Source organism: Electrophorus electricus, chromosome 26, assembly GCF_041902795.1.
Source record: "Electrophorus electricus isolate QZ-2024a chromosome 26, ASM4190279v1, whole genome shotgun sequence".
Taxonomy (NCBI): Eukaryota; Metazoa; Chordata; class Actinopteri; order Gymnotiformes; family Gymnotidae; genus Electrophorus; species Electrophorus electricus.
In genome coordinates, this window is record NC_137522.1 from 7630001 (window position 1) to 7652730 (window position 22730).

Consider the following 22730-nt stretch of genomic DNA (forward strand, 5'->3'; position numbering starts at 1 on the left):
TGAACCCTGTTAACAAGCGTGACTTGGCACAACATCCCGCACGGCCGATTCGGGATATGGGTAATGAACTTCCGGTTTGTGGGAACGGCGAGCTGCTCTACAGGACTGAGCCTCAGGAGCCCCCGTTTAAACACAGACTGCCGATGCACCCCGAGCGTCTGGGAGGTCAATACCTCTCCAGCGAGTCGGACTGCCCCTCTGCGTGTAATTGTGCTATAAGTCTTAATATCCTCTCAGAATGTGGATGCGTTTCACGCGTCGTCCGTAATTGGCACTGGAGGAAATGGTGTCGGACAGCCTTGCAGAAGGCACGACATCAAAGCGAGACGTGGTCCGGTCTGATTCTTCCCTGCTGCAAGAATTATGACTCACAGCACTCAAAATGAGTGAGTGAGAGTGAGTGAGTGAGTGAGTGAGTGAGTGAGTGAGTGAGTGTGTGTGTGTGTGTGTGTGTGTGTGTATGTGTGTCCATGCACGTAGAGAAAGCATGCGCTGAAAGTCATACTTATAAAAGTGCCGTGAATCTTCCTCAGGCTCCTCCTCCTCTCTCTTTCTCCCTTTCTCTCTCTCTCCCTCAACTCCTCCTTAATAAATGCAGGAACTCGCCTTCATGTGTGTTTATCTCCCCCCCCGAGCCTACGGACCTTTAATAATTCATCTGATGTGCTTGCCTGGCCGTTTGATCATCCACTTGTATCTGTGCACTTTCTGGATTTTAACAAGTTCCCAGAGAGAGAGAGAGAGAGAGAGAGAGAGAAGAGAGAGAGAGAGAGAGAGAGAGAGAGAGAGAGAGAGAGAGAGAGAGAGAGAGAGAGAGAGAGAGAGAGAGAGAGAGAGAGAGAGAGAGAGAGAGAGAGAGAGAGAGAGAGAGAGAGAGACCGAGACCTTGAGACCTTGAGACCTTCTCCCGTCTTGGTGTGCTTAAGCTGACCTTCTGCCCAACAGACAGGCTAAGAACTGAAGCAGCCAGCAAAGCAGGGGTGGCTGGCATGGTCCTTATTTGATACGCAAATCAGGTAAAACCGAAAGGGTCACGATAGCGGCCAGGTGCGATTATAACAGCATTCTCGGGCAGCCGTGTTTGCTGGGTGCTGACCACAGGCTGCCATAACCCTCCGCCCACTCCAGCGTCCTCCAGTGGCTACGGAAGCAGCTCGCCCACCCTAGACCCACTGCTGAAAGTGAGATTCTTCCACCTACGCTGAACTGGCTACATGGACTATATATAACATAGCGTAGCACGGAGGGTTCGTAAGCCGGGCTGCTTAAGGAGGAGGGGTTCCCTCTGGTCCTCCCGAGCTTTTTTCCTTTTCCTTCCTTTTCCAGAGAGCTTTTCTTTGCCTCTGTCACTTTTTTTTTTGGTGGGGGAGAGATTTGGAACCAAACATTTTTAAGACTGCTTGAGTGTTGGAATAAGCACCATACAAACACAATTGATTCTGATTCTGATTCTGATTGTGACCATTCTGACTTTGAAGTGGGAGCCCAGTGTCTGCCCTGTGCTGATCTGGAATGGGGTGTGCGTATGATAAGCCAGCTCTGCGGATGGCGTCGGTTATCGTCTGCCGGGGAAGGCGAGGGCCGCGTGGAGCTTTCTGGACGCGAGCGGTTTCTGGGGGGGGCATTAAAATGGAGACAGAAGGCGCAAGCCTTTATTATTCATTGTTCTGTTCAATTATTCATGGGGGCATCAGCATGTCGGCGTGCAGATTGCCTGTAGTGTAATTACTGCCATGTTGATACATGGGTGCTCCCCTTTCCTACAAGCCATTTCTGGGCTTACACGCTAGATGGTCCTCGCGCTCACCTCCTCTGCTTGAGCTGATTATTCTCTTCCTCTTGGCTTCCTTCTTGCGCAGCCAATTCTTAAGAGCCTTCATTATCCAAATGAAAAACTCGCAAACACACTTCAATTCCAAACCCCCAGGCCTCTTTGTTTTGGTGGGTATAATGCCAGTAACTGTTTTAATGTGTATAGAGGGTTCAGATAACCAGTAATTTATAGCTGGTACATTAATTTATTGCTGTTACACCTGGCCCGTAATTTGCTAACTTAGCTTCTGATATACAGACGTAATGCAACGGAACGGTAATTGTTCTCTTTTTTTCGGTTTCTCCCCCCCTTTGACCAGCTCAACCCACTTTTACGAAAAGTCCAGTAGACATGATCGGTGTCTCCGGGGGCGTGGTCTCCTTCGTGTGCCAAGCAACAGGAGACCCCAAGCCAAGAGTGACGTGGAACAAAAAAGGAAAGCGAGTCAACTCCCAGCGCATCGAGGTGAGACACGGCTCGGCGCACTCACGAGGTTTTGGGGACAACAGACATCTAACACACGCGGCGCGATTGAACCCCTCGGGAACCTATTGCGTGCTGCAGAGTCATCCCGCACTTCAGTGTGTGCGTAGCAGCTCGCCGGGCAACATTTCCGGCATTGTCGTTGGCTGCCGTCGGCGGCAAGCTGCGTGTTATTTATGATGTTTGTTTGCCGCCTTCCTCTGTCATCGCACAGATGGCAGCCGTAGAGATGTGATTGATGCTCAGGCCATGCTAATTAAAGCCTGCGCGCACTAACCAAGCCAGTCGACGTTCGAGGCATGTAGAAAAACCTCGACTCGCCGACACCACAACAAACAGGCTCGCCCGGTCTCGTCTTTACGGTGCGGACCCAAGGGTGTTCCGAACCCTAGCTCAAATGATCGTCTTCCTTTCATTTAAAAATGGTTGCATGAAGGGGCTCGAATTAATTTGCTTTCCCTTCTAGCGTTTGCTTTGATATCGATCGGCGCACTCGCAGACCGGCGCGCTCTCCCTGCTTCTCGTTAGCGTGGACTCGAAAAGTCATACTTAAAAAGAAAGCTGTGGCATTAGCCGCCACTAACAAAGACAGCTTGTCTCTATGTCATTGACTACTGATTCTCTCGAGTGTCTGGTTAGAAGAACATCAGAAGTGTGGGATAAAAAAAAAAACCCAATTAACAATTTGTCCCAAAGCATGGTCTCGTCATCCTGAGAGTAGAATTCAGCAGGACCTTCATGTGTGAAACTGGGCCATGCGGATTCCCAAAAAGTTAATGCCACCATCGGTTTTGGAGACCCGTGACAGATCGAGTGCTGCAGAGCAGGGGTGAGCTCACTGTCGCTTCTGAAGATGCTCAAAAGGTTTAGTCCTGTTCACGGAGTTACACCACCCTGCAAAACTTTAAGACTACGGCTGTCCCATGTAGTTCTTCAGTTTCTCAGATGGGCATGTAGATGTAGGTGATTACTGGATCCGAACTGGCCGAGGTTTCGCCTGCGGAGACCAGAGCACCCACATGCTGCAGATCTTTCCCTTTGAGATGGTTGTGAAGTCCCAGTGCTCAGTTCAACCCCCTGCTTGTCCCGCAGACCATAGAGTTTGACGAAGGTGCAGGAGCTGTCCTCCGCATCCAGCCACTGCGGGCTCCTCGGGACGAGAACATCTACGAGTGCGTGGCAGAGAACATCGAGGGCGAGGTCAGCGTCCAGGCCAAGCTGACCATCATCAGAGGTAAGAGTCCTTTCGCTCGGACATACTCTCACGGTCCACTGCAGGGCCAACCCACGTCTGCACCCGAAGCTCATTGGTCCTATAGCCATAATCTGACACACCTGGCACAGCTAAGCAAAGCCTTGAGGAACATCTGAATAGTAATGGCGTCAGGCCCTTGGTGAGGGTGAACACAGTGTGGTAGAACTGGCCGTCCCAGTGAAAGGTCTGGCCCAATCTCCGTGGTTACAGCCGAAGAAGAAAACTTGTGATGTAATAGCTGCTTTCTACTCTCAGAAGATGGGGTGTAGGGGGAAACAAAAAGAAATTAACTGGTTGTTGAGGGAGAATTTAATGTGGGGAAAACAGACATTATAAACAGCACTTGTTTCCGAAAAGACGTGAAAAGTTGGTATAAATAGCATTTATGCTCAGGCTTACCCACTGTGTGTGTTTGGGCACCTGGAACTGATTAGATCCCAACAATAGAAAATTCCCTGGAATGCAAGTTGGGCTGTGGTGCTGCTTGCAAGCAGGTGTGTGGATCCACGTGGCCGTCTGCAATGCATTTTCCCGGAGCCAACATGGCGTCACCTGTGGCGGTGCCAGCCAGCACCTGGGCTGTCTGTCCTGCAGCCCAGTATGGAGGTTTGTCAACTCCCCGGCCCTCTGCTCCACTCTGTTCCTGCGGCTCCCCGGTGGCCACTAGGGGCAGCGTTTCCTCATGCCGCACTGAGTTATTTATTTCCTTCCTGTGCGCTGATCCCCAGCCATCTGCCTTGTTAGCGCCGCCGCGCTGGACCTGGCAGTATGGGGGGCTCCTGGCTTATAGTAGGCAGCCCAGTTTTACACAAAAATCCAGGATTTGGCAAGACCCAAGCAGCTCAGCAGAGAGTCCAGGCCCCAGTGGTGTGGCTGGGGCATGCTAGCCCAGCCGGCCCACCATCCATCTGCTCCAAGCCTGCTTATGCAGAGGTCGCCATCAGAACAGCAGACCACACACACACACACACACACACACACACACACAAAAACAAACAAACACAAACACGCACACGTGTGTGCACAAATGCACACGTACATACACACACACACAAACACAAACACGCACAATTACATACACACACACACACACACACACACACACACACACAATTACATACAAGTATGCTGCGCAGCCTCGCAGATTTCAGCACACGCTCCCTCCGGAGTACTTGGTTCCCAGAGGAGGGAGTGCATGCGTGGATAATCAGCATGTTTGGTCATGCTCGCACATGCAAGCACACACACACACACACGCACTCAAAAACACACACCAACACACTTAAACATGCACACAAACACACACGCACACACACACACACACACTGCTATGGTACCCTCTTCCATCACCCCCTAGCAGGCGTGGAGTGCTTCTACAGCAGACTCTCTCCTGCACCAGTGAAGTGTTTGTCAGCCAGTAGCTTCATTAGGCGCTGGGTCACCTTGGCTTGTGTGCTCCAGCCGGCCTGGGCCAGCCAGACTGCTCTGCCATGGCTGGAGAGCTGCCTGGGAGAGTGTTGAGCTGCCCCTTGGCTACCCACCGCAGCCGTGCGCTGAATGGATAAAATCCTCCATCTGCTTGTCCTCTCTGTTCACTTCTTTGAGTGTCTTCAGAGGAAGAGAGAAGAGACTGCTACACTAATCCACATCCTTTTCTGGTGCTGCGTCATCTGCCCGCGTCTGCATGTCTCTCACTTTCTTTCTCTCTTTCTGGGTCTCTGTCTCTCTTTGTGTCTTTCTCTCTCGTGGTCTTCCTCTCTCTGTCTGACTCTCTCTACAGGCATCATGCCCTTACCTGACAGACACATCATTACCTGCCATTCTGGAGCTACCATTCAATATAGTCCAACACAAACCACAGTCCAGTCTCACTACTGGCCTGATCCCTGTGGGGCGTCAGACACACACTTGCACGCGTACACACACACACACACTCACACACACACACACACACACACACACACACACACACACACACACACGATCACCCTACCCTGAGGTGCTACTGGCATTGCTTTACCCCAGATCATGCTGGGAACCCCGCACCGTGTGTGCTTGTTGAACAGTGGACTTGGTTTGTGATGCTAGCTGCCCACTGTCTGGCATCCAACAACACCAGGCCAGGTCAGCGGACCTAGACCTGCCCGTCCGCTGGGCTCAGTTCTCTTTTCGCATTCTCTCACTTTCCCTTTCCTCCTCGGAGGTTTTGTTTGCGTGTGTGAGATTGCGTGTTTTTGCGTGTGACGAGCTTTAACCTGCAGGCAGAGGGTCCTCGTTAGCACGACTAACGCCAGCACCAGCAGTCAGGCAGGACCCGTCACTGCACGCACGCCTTCGATCAGACGGGCGTTTAATTGGCCACACTCCTGCTGGACACGGCGGCTTTGTCCGACGCGCTTTTAATCGGACGGCGCCGACCCCTGTGATCGCAGCCGCACCCAACCCTCTGTTACCCACCCTTCTGTGACCTCCTCTGACTCTCGGGGGGATTATTTTTAAAGAGCCGCCTTCTGTTTTCCGTAGCCGGAACCGAGCGTGGGACGCGGCGATGTCACTTTTCCCCCTCCCACGTCTGGTTTGAGGCGTGTGCACGTCTGGTGGTAGGGAGGGGCAGCTCCACAAATGGCAGCTCCACAAAACCGCGCCAATCCCGCTCTGTTCATGACTCATCCCAACCCAAATCTCCCTGCCCCAATCCCGGCATGCCTTCTCCAGCTCAGGCAGGAGGGAGCGAAGGCTGGCCAACCCAGGCCCTATCCACCTGCTCCCAAAGCCACCTCTGAGAACAACCTCCACCTCTCCCTCCCAAAAAGACTGACAGTAATACTGTTCGAAATGCACTGGTAACATTTAAGAACATATTTCAAAAAAAGAGAACGTTCCAGTGCGTTATCGGACGATACCGCTTGCCAACCCGATACCGGTGCAGATGGAGTAAGGGGACTTGGCGGGGAAAGGAATGGATCCTGACCCGAATGCAGATCTGTCATTTTCTCCTAGCAAGGCAGGAAATGCCTGTAGCAAGTCAGGGCTGGGGCACTGAAATATGGCTACCGATGTGTAACCCGTAATGACTCGTCATGTTGATCAGAGCCAATCCCAGCTTCACCACGGCAACACGGCCAGCCTTCGTATTCTCTCCACCCTGTTTCTGTGGCCCTGCTGCAACAGGAAGCAAGCAGCACTTTGTTCTAACGGGCCGGTTACCTCTAGCTCCTTGCTAATTGTTGTGCATTAAAGCTGCAGTGTTAAGACACTGCCCTTTACCATCACAGAGGGGCGTAACTGTGATAATTAAAAAGGAAGGGGCAAATTATGTAGTTAAAAGAACAGGTGTGAGGATTTTTTAGTTTTTTTTTTTTCAGATGGTTTATGGTTCGAGGCCAAAGGTCTTTGTTTTTCTCCTGGGCATAAAATCGCAAGCCGCTCCTACCTTCCTCCACCATTGATCTGCATCTTAGCCACTTTCCACTTAATCTCTTTGTCCATGGCTGATCCCTGCTCTGTCAATAAAGGTCGCTAATTAGCAATGCCCCCCGTGACCAGGGGGCCATGAACTCGGGTCCTGTTTCCGTCATGCATTATGCCGAGGGCGTGGTATACAACCCCCTCGGTGTATTTATTTATTTAATTAGCTCCATGGGAGTATTGGTAGCTAATAAGTCAGGCTTGTTTGAAACACGTTCACTCCTCCACCTGCGCCCCGTTTTCTCCTCCACCCAAGAACTACGTTCATGGAAGACATCTGTACATTTCGGGTTTTTGGGTTCATTGCACGTGCGGGCTGTGTGGTTGACACCTGCCCCTCTCACAGGTTCTCTTTCCTCCTGGTTCTTTATGATGATGGACTAATCCCCCCCCCCCCCCCCAGCAGCTGCATTAATCATGTCCCTTACAGCTTGGTGCAAGCCCCCCTCTGTCTCGGATGGATTTAGCAATGAGCCAGCCTCAATAGTGGTTTACATCCCCCCAGGGGAAGGCATGAAGGGGGGGGGGGCAGAATGGAATGGAAGCCACCCATCACCGATCATTTCTACTCTTCCCCTTGTCCCCGCAGGGCTGTGTCATAACTAAGGAGACAGAAGGCAGGAGAACCAATGGAGGTGCATGAGAAATATGGGGGAGAACAGTAGAGGTCTATGAGGAGTCCGCGCGCCTCAAGGCGGATCTGATTAAGGCTGATGCGGGCAGGTATTAACACGCATGCCCGGCGTGTTATCTGCAGCCCGCTCTCGTAAACAAGCCACTTCCCAGCTCATGGGCTCGGCTGCGTCCCACTGCATGGGGCCCTTCTTCAGTACCGGGCCAGATCTAGCAGAGGAAATGTATGAATTTTATTGGACGGTTCATTAAAGAAAGCGGCTCGCTTCAGAATAACGGAAGGCGGCCTTTTGGTGCCCTACATCTGGATATACCCTGCAAAAGCAGGCAGGAACCCGAGTGCCATCCCCAGCTTTGGGGAGCGACCGAGATACCCGTTCCGTCCGTCCGTCCGTCCAAACGTCCGTCCGTCCTCCCAAATGCCTCCTGCTCGGCTAATTGGCAATGGCGTAGGAGGAGCAGGTTCACGCGTCCTCACCACATCAGGCCGCTGCCACCTGGTGAGTGGCAGCACTCGAGAGGCGCGTTCCGCCTCGTTTGATCCCGCAGCAGATCTGCCAGGCTGTCTGCGACGCCTTCTCCTGGCTATTTACCGACTTGTTGTGCTCTTAGCTCGTGAAGCCTGTCACCGATAAAGTCGTTTCGGCAGGGGAAACTTTAAGGATGTGGGGAGTGGAGCGAGACACACATTGCTCATGGTGCAATACGCAGACAGCCAGTTTTTGGGGGTTTTTTTGTGGCTTTTTTTTTTCTGTCACCGGAGCCCAAAATGGATCGGCACCTCTCAATCCCTTGTTCTCAGCCTCTCGGTTTCTTGTTTCCCCTCCAGGACCACAGAAGATGGGAGAGGGTCTAAGAGGATGTGGGGTTAGCAAGAATGGCATTCTTGTGCGGCACACGCTCCGTCCTAGTGGGTCCTCGGGTAGCGCCGCTCTGAAGAAATTCACTTACAAGCCCGTGGCCTTCCAATCCTTTGATCCTGGCGACCTGGACAGCAGTAATCAAACCTGATTGGTCGGGGGGGGGGTCAAAGATAAATGGCTGGCGCTTTCATCTCCGGGGGCATTCGCTCTTCAGACTCTCACGCTTCCATCCAGGTAATGCCTACTGAAGGAGGCCAACCTCCCCCCCCCCTTTTTTTTAGTCGACCAAAAGCCAGAGAGAGAGCTCCAGTTGGCATTAAGGCCAGCTGAATGTAGCTGATTGTTTTATTGCTTGCCAGGGAGGAGGGATAAATGGCCATCTTGTTCAGCGGACTCCGTGTCCGGCGCCAAATTGAACGATCGTGTTCCGGACATCTTCTGTGCCAGGGGAAGTGCCTGCTTGTGCGATCGCCTCTCTCCAGCGCCGCAGCCTGTGGAAATGTTTCTCCTCCTCCCCCTTTCACTCCTTTTCTCCTCACCTCTCCCACAGACTGCTCTCGTTAGGAGAGGAGGACAAGCCCGGCGTTCAGGTTCCGCTTGAAGCGTTCGCTTTCGGCGTTTTGGATGGGGTGCGCAGCGTCAGGCTGGGGGACGCTGAGACGCTAAAGTAAGAGACAGATGACGACTGCGATTGACTGACAGCTCCCCGAGGACTTAAGAGCAGTTACAAGGAGCTACGAATAACCAGGAGCTGAGACTTTCTCCCTCATGAATGAACATGATTTGAAGAAGGAAGGACATGCTTGTGCATTCCAGCCAGATTTTCCTTGATTGCTGAGCCTGTTTTCTGGAGCACTGCCTTGGCCCGATGGGATCCAGGGGCAGATGTTAATATTTAAAGAACAGTCAGCTCACCGCCCTTAAAGGGCATGTTGCACGCAAGCTCAGGCTGCCTTGGACTGCACCAGCTGCACCACCATCCTCCCATCACCCCAGCTACCCAAACCCCCCCCCCCCCCCCCTGCAGGGTGCCTTGGCGGTGGACCATGAAAAATGAACATCTGTTCCCTGAACCCCTCCCCCCCATCTTCCCTATTACTATCTCCTCGCTGAGAATGTGCAGTGGCTAACCGCCGCACCACTCCCCACGTGCGAAGGCTAGCGCCACCACAGTCCGCTCCAAACCGGCCAAGCGGTGCCGACGGCCGGGAGCCGATCGGAACACGGCAAAAAGCCGAAAATTCCAGAGGCGGCAGCCGCCGCTCTCCCCGCTCATACCGCGCGGGGTGCTCATCATTCTTCCTGCACGTCCATTTATCTGTCCGCTTTCACTCCGTTCCTAAATTCTGAGCTTCCTGTGGAGAGTCACGCCCCCCGGTCCCTCCCTCATGTGTTGACTCCTCAGCAATTAGCAGCAAATCAGCAATTAGAGCCTTTTAGATGCGTGTTTTTTTTTCCATTCATCCCCCAAAAGGCTCCATATTTTCTCTTTTTCTCTGCAGGCAAGAGTGACACTGTTGTTAGAGGCTTAATTGCTTCGGCTAAAAGCGTTGAGTTAAACGATCATTCCGTTTGGTTGCAGCTTTTATAGCCATTTGGTACATCGTTCACCAATCCAGTTGCTTCCTTAACCATGCAAGCAGGGGGCCCTCTCACTCTGTCTGCGGTGCTTACTTCAGCTCCTCGTCCGAGAATCCGAACGGCTTGTTTTTGTTTAAATCCTAGGTTTTTGGGCCATGGTTCACAGGCAAGGCGGTTATCTTTTCATAAGGTGCCTGCCCACATGTTCTACGTCTCGGCTTTTGCAGAGCGCCATGCTGCAGCAAGATGGGGGTGAAAATTGACTCGCAGATGAGTAAGACTTCATGGTGTGGCACTTCCTGTTCTTGCTCATTCATCACTGCGGGAGCGGGGCCTTGTTCGGCGGGCCTCTCGCCGAACGGTTCCGGCGGCCTGCCGTTCATCCGAGCCCTATAAAGCTGTCATGGCTATGTACAGTACGGGCCACTCTGCCGCTCAAAAACAGGACCGATGATGGGTGCCCGAATGGAAATCGCGGAGACTTAATAACCCGGTCTCCTCTCCAGACTGTCCTGAAGCTTGACTGTCTAACCTCATGCCACTCAAGACCTGGGAAAGTACAGCCAAGGAGCTTTGGTGGATAAAAATAAACTGAAGGAGATTTCTTTTCGTTTTCACTGACAGACGATAAGACCAGTGAGACCACTGCACTCATCTTTTGTTTAGGCTCTGTACCCTGTCCAAATATGGACTGTGAAGGCCTAATTGGTCAGGGTCACTAAGGGTTCAAACAGCTGTCAAGGTACGTTACAGTTGTCCTTACAAAATTGAGCTTTGGGAATTTTTGTCCAATTAGTCACGCAGAAGACGACTCTAACAAGTCCGAGCACTTGTTTTCCTTTAAGTGCTCGACCCAGGCAGTATACCAGTGTGAAGCCTCACTGTCTTGTCAATGTGGTGTATCCCTCACATGTTCGCAAGCGCATGGTTGGCCACGTGAGATTACACAATGCCAGGTGCTCGGCACATGTGACCTTCCCAAGCTTGTTCGAGGGATCTGGCACCAAGCGTGGGTGTTTGTAAGTGTCCCCACCTCGAGGATGTCTGCTGGGTGCCACTTGGCGCTTGGCCTGCCTTTAGAGCTGTGTGCTCTCGCCAGCCCCAGCGGTTAGGATGGTCCCACCCCCTCAGGTGCTTGTAGGTCCCTGTGACAGGCGTGTGGCAGATACAGCTGCACTCGGTCATCAGCGAGGCACTTCCAGACATGTCACCACACGCCACGGCCCAGTTGCCTGGCCAAGCCTGGGTGCCTGGAGTGATCATAGCACCATCACAACCCAGCAGGGCTGTACTGCCAGATACAGGGGTATCTGTGTTCTGTCTTCGGCAACTCCGGCAGCCAGCTGACTTGTGTTCCAGGGGTGTAGGGCCCAGGTCCTGCCATTTTTGGCAGTCAGATGGAGAATCGTGTTCGGTTTTGTTTTGACATTCTTTTTTTTTTTTGCTGATCTCTGGAAACCAAATGATTTGTGAAGGTGAACTTGAGAACGACGTGGCCTTAAGATCCCTCGAAATGAACTCCTCCACCTTCGGAAATTTGGCTGGAGCTGGTGCCGTCAGTCCTGCAGCGAAGGCCGCTCGGTGGGCACGGCGCTCCGCGCCAGCGGGCGGCTCTAAGATTGCGGTCGGATCTGCGGCCGTGGAATTCGCTGAGCAGCAGGGCTGCTGTTGGCAAGCGCCTGGCCGCCGCACGGCCCGTGCGGTATTGAATAGCGTGGAGCTCCCCGGCATTTTCTGTCCTGTGTGCACCTGAGTGCACTGACGCACAACAGCAGCGCCGCTGACCCCGGATCCCTTACTCCCCACCGTGAATACCAGCTCGCCCATGCATACCTCCATACAGTCTCCTGCTCTCGCTCTCTCTTGCTCGCTCGCTTGCTCTCTCTCTCTCTCTCTCGCACACACACATGCATGTGTTTTAGTCCCCTACTGTTCATTGAAGTTCATACTAAGAATAGAGTAGGTGAAATTGAGCTGCCCTTCATTTATGAACAATTTCGGGTGCAAATTTCTGCAGATCCGTCTGTTCAGACTGAAGTAGAGTACCAAATCTCTCTCTCTCTCTCTCTCTCTCTCTCTCTCTCTCTGAGCACAGTAGTCATGTACAGTAAACAATATATATCTCTTTCCGTCTTGGTGTTTTTCCTCCATTTCTCCTTCTCTCTCTCTCTCACTCTCTCACTCCCTCTCTCTCTCTCACTCTCTCTCTCCCCCTCTCTGTCTCTCTCCATCGCTTTCTCTCTCTGCCTCTTGAGCTCTGTGATATTATTGCACAGTGCCTTTTTAAAGTCCCATCCCTGGCAGTGGTGCGCGGTAATCGGTTAACCTGATTAGAGCCGTAATGAAATTAAATCATTTCAGTAATCTGAAAATAATAAGATGAATAATAAGAGGAGCGTCTACACCCATGGCATTTACCCTAGCCATGTGCTCACAGCAGTAAAATAAGTTTTTATTGCTGTGCGATATCTGACCACAAGCACGCGGGGTTTTTTTTCCCCTTCTTATATTATTGAAAGAAGAGGTCGTGTAAACTGTGCTTTTGTGCCTGTTCAATATCCAATATGTCTATCAGAGTGGGAGCGACTTTGTTTGCAGGGTAGAGACAGTTGTTCGCTGTTGGCTGTGTCTGCAGCAGTGCAAAACAAGTGCTAGTGGGGTTTTTTTTCCTCCATCGCTCGCATGGTCACAGTGACGAGCAGGCGCGTTTCCAATGGTGAGTGCTGCTAAATCGAGTGGTCGTGTGAAAAACTCCACACCTGCTCCTTACGTGATGCAAATCATGGACAACTATTCAAAATAATTACCCCCGATGACGGCGACCTCTGTTTACGGCACCGGGGTCGGGGCGGTGAGCAGCAGAAGTCATGGAGGCCAGCTCTCCTCTGGATTGTGTGAATATCGAAGCAGCTGTCAGACACAGAGGCTGGCGCACTCTCAACCTCCCCCCATCCTCCCGGGGCGCTCATCATGACGACGCCATTATCGCCGGCCAACCGTCGCCCCGTTCCCAGACATCCGCACGCTCGCCCGCTGCTAGACGCATTTTGCGTCAAGCTTTCAGGAACGCCGTGACCTGTGCGGCAAGGCTGCTCTGAAATGATGCAGAACAGAATGACGCAAGCCCCAGCGAATGTGGGGGTCCCACGTTGCAGGGGGGAAAACAGCTTTCAGCTAGTCATATGCTGGCTCCATCAGACCCCGCGAACCCGGAGATGGGTATTTTTAGACTAATGGATAGCCATTTGAAAGCCCGCCAATTAAGGCTGTTGCATAGAGGTTATCAGGAGAGTGGCACATTAGCACTCTATGCTAGCAAAAAAAACACAGAGCAGGAGTGGAGCGGTCAGGTGGTAGAATTGGCAAGGTACTCAAGAGCCCAGATGGGACTGACGGTGACACCCAGAGTGGGCCGATCCAGGCCTTCTTGGGAGACAGGGCTAGTGTATAAATGGAGGGGGTAAGCTCTACCCAGGCTGCTTCATTGGGCAGTGAGGATTTGTCACAGTGAGGATTTGGGTTCCAGGACTAGGTGGAAATTGCTGGCCCGACAGGGGCCCACGAGCACAGATCGGCGTGCACTTCTCTCCCGTCTGCCTGCACTCTGCCAAGGACATGCACACTATAGCGCAGCGCTCATTTCCGAAGCCTTCCACACCTGCAAAAGACCCTCCATTCTGAACTGTTTTCATGTGCGATTCCACCAAGTTCCAGCGTGTTGGTGCGGGCGTATCGGCCATGCCATCTTGGCAAAAATGATGCTTCCCTTAACCCTCAGCCATCCAAAGTTGTTATTGGCTTGGCGCAATATTGTGCCAGCATATGACCTTGAGGTTGATGGAAGCGTCTTGCTAAGCGTCCCTCTTTGCCTGGCGCAGGCCCACAGGTGGTCGTGGAATATTAATGAGTTTGACATTTTTCTGCCACACAGCCGGTGCTACTCTGGCTGCGGTTGACCTGTGGGCAGTTGGGTCACAGATCCCTGTCAGTGAAGGCGAGGGCGAGAATGCACATCTGTGCTCATGTGCTCAACCAGCGTAAAAGTGGCGCAGAAGGGGGAAACACCCGGATCACCCGCGGAACCGCGGCGATCGGGAACGGGAACGTGGGGGGTTGTTGTATCCCCCCCCCCCCCGCAAGTTGACGTGTCAGCACTGGTTAATAATCATTGGGTGCACTTTGGCTGTGAAGCCCAAACCAGCACAAATCCCTCCCGCGCCACTGCGCGCATGATGAAATATTTATCTTAAAGAGGAACACTCAAGCAGGAGGCAATCTTTTTCACTCATCTCCCAGACAGTGGTGGGCATGGTGGGAAATGTTTTTTTCCGGACCCCCCCCCCCCCCCTCCATTTAAAAAAAAAAAAAAACTATTAGCAAAGAGGCTGCAGATTAGTCATTCCTATCTATTTCTTATAATCTCCTTTTTGGCTTTTGCAATACATCAGTGGGACCTGCAACTATCCAACATCCTACTGCCATCCTAATAGAGTCACTACTGCAGGGCCATGTGGGAATGAGTGGAGGGATGTTGAGCGGGCTTGTTCTCTGGCCTTGGCACTCGGGGGCCCTTCAGGGGCCCTTGGGTGTCAGCTGGGGCCTTTAACGCAGTCCAGGGTCTCCAGGCCATTGCCCTTCCCATAGTGTCGGCTGGATTCCATTAGGCTGTGACCGAGGGCGGAGATAGCCAGGTCACGCGTTCCTTGCGACAATAATAAGAGGGAAGACAGCCGGATAAACATCCCGCTTCACTGGGCGTTCGTTGATCCGCAGTGCGGCTCATTAGTCATTTGAGATTTTCCGGTGGGTTTTTTTTGGCTCGGGGTGCAGGGGAAGATGTCCCAGTTTGTCAGGTGCGTTTGTGTTGGCACGCGTCTCTGCGTCCAACACCCCCCCCATACTGGGAAGTCATCTGAATTTGGAGCGCTAATCTGTTGCGTTGCTGTAGCAATGATGGGGTCCAGTTACAGGGAGTTCAACCCCACCCAGTGCCCGATACTGAGCACTCCGGATCTGAAGTGCTGCGGATGAAGGCCGCGTCTGCAGTAGGTGATTGTACAGCAATGCTCTCGGCTTGAGGTGAGGACAGGTCGCACCCCTGTTCTAAAGGTAAAAGAAAGTTATGTTTCAGCAAAGACGGCAATGGACGTTTGTTTGCCAGAATAAAGGATTGGTCTCATGCAGAAACCTTCCCGCCTTCTTCCTCGGACTTTAGCCTCCTTCGTTCTTACGCTGTCCAAGTGAACTCACACAGTTATTCCAGTGTTGTGTTTCAGCGTTGTTAGTTATCATACTAAAAGAGTTAACCCTTAGGGTTTGTGTGACATAGTGTTTTTAAATGCAGACACTCACAAAATAATCTTATTATTTCTGGCCTGGCCACTGCACAATACTGCAAACGTATGTTAATCTGGGTGTCCTCCTATATGGATTCATGTTCAGCGTCAGTGGATTATTCCGGGGTCTGCTGTATGATTTTAAAAAAAAATTCCTCTCCTTCCACAGAGGACCTTCTCCCTCCGGGATTCCCCAACATCGACATGGGCCCTCAGCTCAAGGTGGTGGAGCGCACACGCACGGCCAACATGCTCTGTGCCGCCAGCGGAAACCCCGACCCGGAGATCACCTGGTTCAAAGACTTCCTGCCGATTGATCCCAACACAAGCAACGGGCGGATCAAGCAGCTCAGATCAGGTACGAGATGTGGCGTTGCGCTTCCTTGCTCAAACAGGCCTGCTTTTTTTTCCCGCGCCGGAGCCTTCATTTCAAGAGTGAGGCTGGAACCTCGGCAGACTTTGGCACGTGCTGTTCATAAAAGCTCCGGTGAAAAACTCATCCAGTTTACACGCTAATACTGCCGTCACCCGTGAAAGAGAAGCAGGATTGCTTCATGTATCTTGCCCAGCACAGACGTCATCAGTAGTTTAACTTAACTGACAAATATAGTGAAGTAAGTGTAATTGTTTTATTGTGCCTAGACCACTAGGCTGTGTTTTCAATTACCAACCATTAAAAGATAGTAAAAAAATAATTTTAAAGATTAAGTGCACAGTGAGTAGTAATTGAGTAGTAGTTTAGTAGTAATTGAGTAGGGTTATATAAGGGTTATATCATGTTATCTTACACATGAACTAATTACACAGACGCTGTGTTTTCTTTTGCTACACAACACAATGCGTCACTTAAGATTAAAGATGCAAAAAGAATTTTAGGTTAAAGAACTTTCAGAACTGAAAGAACGTCTAAACGGTAAATCTGCCGTGAGTTGGTGATGGAGTGTAGTTCACCGCGTAGGGAACCGCGAGTGCCCAGAGCACGGCGCCTCTGGGGAGGACAGAACAGCTGTAGAAGTGCATCCCCCATGCTGCCGTCCGTGTTACTGCGCCAGCTAGTGCCGCGTAGCGCCAGCCATTCAATTAAAGAATAGCTTTATTCTGTTGTCTCTTTTTTGTTGTTGTTTGCTGGAAAAGCTGTTTCTAATTGTAAACGAAGCCCGTGTTCCAGCTGGAGAGACGTAGCCTGTCTCGGGCACTAACAGACACGTACCCCAGTAGCACGTCCACCACGCGGCCCTGGTGCGTGTCCTCCGTCTCTGTCCTTGTGCAGGTCTGTTAACAGGTCTGACGTCTTGTCTGCGTGACCCGTCTTTTTTCCATTATGTCCTGTGTTGTTTAATGTCTGTCGGTTTGGCTCATAATCCAACGAGTGTGTTTGCTTCTTCATGTATTTATTTGATTATTTGTTTATTTATTAATTATCAGCCTGCATTCCAACAGAATAAACGAGCAATAAATTATTCTAATCTCTGCATAATTAAGGTTGAAGGCTAATGCTTATTGAGGGAACTCCATGAACTAAATGAGCGTGTGACATGTTGTAGGTTTAGAAAACGTACTATTATGTTTTTTTTCATAAACATTATATGCAGTCATTAAAATCTTTGGTTTAGTCATTTGTTCTTAAGATGTATAATTTATTGTTAACTCATGGGGTTCAATAATTAATTATGTTTTTAAAAAGCCATATGTTTCTAATTCCCAAAATGGATGCATTTAAATTGATTTCCTGCTGCAGTACAGTATTCTGCTGTAAGCTTTTTAAAAAACCAGCCAACCAAACAAATAAAATAGCCCTTTAGTTTCCGTGTGCACATCTGTGTAGGGTGTACGATACGTGAAACGGTTCCTTTTTTTCCATCTTGCCAAAGGGAGGCCCGCTGCCGACACGTTGCGGTTCGGCCTGTGTACCACGACCCTAAAAACTCCTCCTGTTCTGTTTTTTTCTTTTCTGTTCGTTTCTTTTCCTGCTCTTTCACATTTTTCAGAAGCCTTTGGTAAGTGTCTCGCTGAGCGCGGCGCTGCTCGCTGGCCGTGAAGCAGATGGCATTTTAAGCGCTGTTTAAAGTGCATGCCCTTCTCTCTCTCCCATACCGCTCCGCTCCCTGCCTTCCACTCCGCTTTCCTCTACCTTTTTCTCCTCCTGCTCCACGTGTGTGTGTGTGTGTGTGTGTGTGTGTGTGTGTGTGTGTGTGTGTGTGTTCTTCTTGTTGCCAATGAATCTTTTCTTGAGCTGCTGTTTGTTTCTCTAGATGTCAGTATATCCTCTGTCTTTGCTAGAGTTATGCAGCATGCTGGGGGCAAAACTGAGCAGCAAACAGCAGGGAAGGGCGACATGACGCCTCCATGCCCCGGCCCGTTGCCGTGGCAAGCAGATTGGCGGTCACACCCGCTGTCGCGGGTTGACCGCGCACCCCAGACTGCTCGCGTCCCTCCCAGCTGCCCTTACACGGCCCCTGCGGCCCAGCCGTCTGCCTGTAGCGGGGCTGCCCCCGCTGGTCCTGCCACTCCGTCCTGCCCCCTGGCCCTGTTGGGAGGGGGGGGGGGGGGGGTTGGGGGTCCGTGCACCGGACCGTTACCTAGTCATTGTCAAGCCACTTGTTTAAGTTTCTCTTCCAGCTGATGCGCAACGGCGCGTCCAAAGCTGGTAGCCCACGTCCCAGGTCCTGTTAGCAGATCTTATGTCTTCGTAATCAGGAGACTGGCAGAGTGCGGAGAGTGAGTTTGTGCTCGGTTTGCTGTAACCCCTCTCCCGCGGAGACCTGCGCAGTGATCAGGGTGTCCCAGACGGAGAGATTTAAACAGATGAGAAAAAGGCCTGCACCAAACCCGCCTCCGCCCATGCACCTCCACCCGCTACGATTTCCAGCCAAGCTCCTCCATTTCTACTCTCTACTTTTAATCTCTGAGAGAGAGAGAGAGAGAGAGAGAGAGAGAGAGAGAGAGAGAGACCTACTGAGAGTGAAAGATGATTTTCTTTTTTCTTCCCTGTGAGAAGATCAAGGATCCTTTTTTTTCAGAATCTGGTTGTGTTGGCTTTAGATGTGGTCTTTCTGGATCCAGGTGTGGTCTCACTAAATGATCTATGTGGCTTGTCCCAGTGCAATCATCTACAAACACAACAGCAGCAAAAAAAAAACTAGAGAAACCCCTAAGAAAGAAGCGCAGAGGCGAACGTTAACACTGCCGTCACGCTTTGTACTGCCTCTGGCTCCGATTGGCTTTCATGCCGGTCTCTTGTTCCAGTCACGGGCAGATCCGGCCCAGACCTGCCCGTTTGATTGATGGCTGGGCCGGCCTGTTGCGGTGATCTGAGCCGGTGCTGGCGAGAGCTCCGCGCAGTACGCGAAGTGCCGAAGGGCCGGCGGCCCGCTGTTGCACCAGCAGGCGCGTAAATCGAAGAGAAAAACAGCCATGTGGAAGTCAGACGGGTTTGCTGTCGCCCTGCGAGCCTCGTCCTGGCTGATGTCTGGATTCGAGAGGCAGAGCGGGTCTGGCTGGGTGTGAGCTGTACACACCCCCACAAGGAGGAGGGGTGACATTTTCCTCACACCCAGCCTTCCTCCCGGGTGTCAGGTGGCGGAGACCTACGGGGGCTTGTCTGTTTTATCATTTAATAAAAGGCCCTGCCTCTCTCTGATCGAGGCTCCATCCCACACGCCTGCGCCTGCCCCCATGTATACACGTTGCAGGGGAGCATCGACACGGCAGAGAGGCTTGCCGACGGCACCCGGAAGGCGGCCCACGCCCGCATAAACCGAGCCGCTATTTCGGAGCAAATGACAGCGCGGTGACCCCCGGCATTCGAGAGGGCACGGTCCGATCAGGGCCGCGCCGTCCCTGCGAAGCCTCGGTGCTCGGAGTGTTGGCCCTCCGGTCGTGCTAGCGCGCAGCGTTTTGCTAACGTTTCACCCTCTTTTTGCTTATTCGATTCAAAGCCTGTGGAGCAGTTTGTGTTACAAACTCAGTTCACCCCCATCTGCACCTGCTGCCTCTGGTTCTTTTGCATCTACCCCCCCCCCCACCCCCCCCCGTAGTCACTCTCAGGACTCCACCTCAACAAACCTGCTTTTGTTATCGTTTGAGTCAGACCTAACTCTTAACTCTAGCTCTAACCTTAGCCTAACCTCACCTAACTCCTAACTAGTTCTCTCCCCTTGACCTTAACCTGAATTTAACGCTGACCCTAAAACCAATAATCCAGATTAACGCTGCAGCCTTCGTTAGCCTACACATCTAACAGACCTCTAACTCCTAACAGTCGTCTCCCTCGACCCCCCACCCCTCCACCCTTTCTCCCCTCACGGTGTCTGATCTGCACCCAGAACGGTTTCAGGCGGGAGTGTTCTGCCTGCTTGTCGACAGCAGTACTGTAATCCGCATTGCTCGTGCCGGGGGATGGGGTCCACCCGTCGTAATTTAGCGCTTTTTTTTCTAATCCACGGCCGCCGAATGCGACGGTGGCCCCCATCCCCCCTGCCTGCGTGCGCACCGACAGACCTGACAGAGGTCTCGTTCGTTTACCTTCCGGGATATTCCCGCAGCGTCCCGTAAGGTGCCCTTGCCTGTACAAATGAATTTTGAAAAGCGGGTTCTGTACACCTCGAGCCGAGAAGCAGGCAGAAGTTCCTCCGCAATCCGGCGATGACCTCCTCCCAGGCGGCTGGCAGGCCAGGAAGCTCCCCGCAGCCCTGGCAGGGACAGGAGACGCCTCGCATGTCAGTGAACCAATAGCGTGATAATGGGCCCATTCAGTCTTTACCAATCAGGATGAATTTGATCAATTTAATACAGAAGCGGGGAGAGAGAGAGAGAGAGAGAGAGAGAGAGAGAGATCGATATCATAGATTTCAGTTTAGGTAGCCCGTGGTCAACTGCTCAGCTGATTGGGGCTCAGATGGTGTGTAGAGATGGAGAGAAACAGTCTAGAGAGAGAGCGAGAGAGAGAGAGAGCGCACAGCAGGTGGAGCAGAGATTCGGAGTGCAGACCTTGGGGACTTCTACACCAGAGCTGGCATATGAAGGGTTAACCTGTCCTTCATCACCTGGCTCAGGTGTAAGGGGACCTGGAGGGGCTTGCAGCGCTAAGGTTTGAAATGGCTGTTCTAGACTTACACACACACACACACACACACACTTCAGCAACAGCCTTGCTTTCCACCACTGGGTCAAATGGCGAGATCTGACTCCGGGCCATTGCATTCAGTTTCCGCACTGTCAGTTGCTTATCGTTTAAAATGGAGATGGAGATTACACACACGACAGACCTCGATCCCATACACTTTGTGTTCTTTTAATGTGTGTGCCAGGAGAGGCAAAGATAAGGGAAGAGCTTAGAAAGGGAGAGAGAGGGAGAGAGAGAGAGAGAGAGAGAGAGAGAGAGAGAGAGAGAGAGAGAGAGAGGGAGAGTGTAAGTTAGACAGAGCTCGTAGTCTACTGCCAGCTTAGCCATGGGAGGACTTTAAACCTCAATTAATAATTTGGCTTAATAGAAGTTTCTAACAATATAAAACCCAATGGTAATATGCGAGGAGCTACTTAGCCACTATCTAATCCAAAGTGTTGTGTGTTTGACTTGTATCTCCCTTTCCAGTGGGTACCCCCATCCGAGGTAAGACACTAATATAAAACACAGCCATAACACACCTAATTTAATTTAATAACTAACTAATGGCTCCTTCTGACTACACTCGACGACTCCTTTTCCAAAGCATTGACAGCACTGTTATCCTCTTCCCAATTAACACACATTCCTTATGTGTGTGTGTGTGGTTATGCGTTTCATTTTGTACATTTTCATGTTTCGTGTCCTTTGGTGTCCGTGTGTCTTGTGCGTGTGATTTGTGTTTTTCTTCTGTGTGTGCGTTGTGTGTGTATGTGTGTTTGTTCCTCTCCCTGTGAATTAACACTAGAAGCACCGTGCCTCGTTGACATGCCCAGGAATGTCGAAAGCCCGTCATTTTACCACTTTCACCATGCCCTACTAGCGCCGCGTTGACTACACCTACTCATAGCGCCTACAAAGATGGCGTCTCTCGCGCAGAGGGCACTACAGGTTGCAGACACGCACACAAAAAAAGTCAGAATGGTGACGCTCGCACGTTACGTCAATAAAGTATCACAGTAAACCTAACACATCAAACTGCCTTAATTCCTTTTTCAGATCAAGCACCCTGTGTCACGTTTTCCAGAAGCTTCCCTGTTGTCCGTTTTATTTCTTTTCCTGTTGTATTTTCAGGTTTGTGCAAAATGGTTAATATTGGATAAGGATAACATGTTGGATAACACAGAAATAGGATACGGTGTATAAGGTGTATCCTGTACTGTTAGAGCTTGGCTAGAAGTTCACATAGCGGTCTGCTTCCTTTCGTCAGCCTAGCCACTACAGCTTCACGAGCTCTTCTCAGGGTTCATCAGGAAGGCTCCTCCCTTCTTCAGTTGAATGAAGGCCCGAGGTCTCACGTTTAAAGCTACGCCTCCATACCGCTAGGCCAGTAACAAACACAACCGGAAAAATCCATGACGCCATGGCCAGCGACTAAGGCCATATCTATCCCCACTGGCCCCGTTAAAACTGCCCGGGCCTCCCCAGTGACTAAAACCGGCACCGTTAATGCCGGACCTGCCGCTTTACTTAGTGACACAACAACCATAACCGCTCCACCTTTATTCTACATCTCCCCAGAAACTCTGAGCTTGCCATATCCACAGCCACTGACTCGCCCTGCAGCTACTTGTCATAACTCCTTCACAGCTAATCATAATATACGGCTTCTAATGCCTCTATCCATGACGCGCCATCTCTCTGGTGAGGTTTGCGTTATCAGATGCTGTCCAGGGATCACCTGAGCCAAGGCCTAATTGTGACACGTTGCACCTTTCCAATGATGTACCGCAACTCTGGCAAACTCCTAGCGAACCGCACCGCCGTTCCCAGGGAGAACAGTAACCAGAGAACAATAGCCGATATTGATCTCGTCCTGATAACGGTGTCATCTGTCATTTGATGTTCTCTTCGACTAGGGTTGCTTTATCACCAAATATAAATGGCTTGCATTCTATTTGGCTTACATTTCATGTCATAGGTTCTGTTCCCTAACTCACGCTCACTTTATTACTGAATTGTGAATCACTTTAAGATTCAAAGCACAGCTCGGGTGCAAGCGTTGAGTGCTTGCCACAGACCGGCCGCTTACATGTCTGACAGATGCCGTGAGTTTTGTTCCCTGAACATCTGCCCACCTGACGTTGTTCTCTTGTGGCGGGCAGGCCAGGAATCTCAGGTAATAGTCACTTAC

General features: G+C 51.4%; 1 protein-coding gene across 16 annotated transcripts in view; it reads left to right on the plus strand.

The window, feature by feature from the left end:
* Window positions 1-22730, plus strand: part of ptprsa (protein tyrosine phosphatase receptor type Sa) — a 165720-nt gene that overhangs the window by 72074 nt on the left and 70916 nt on the right. For all 16 annotated transcript variants that reach the window (XM_081708290.1, XM_081708292.1, XM_081708296.1 and 13 more), the window contains 3 exons: window positions 2133-2278; window positions 3389-3530; window positions 15602-15790. In XM_081708290.1, the coding sequence (XP_081564416.1) occupies window positions 2133-2278; window positions 3389-3530; window positions 15602-15790 (477 nt within the window). The remainder of the gene's footprint in view (window positions 1-2132; window positions 2279-3388; window positions 3531-15601; window positions 15791-22730) is intronic.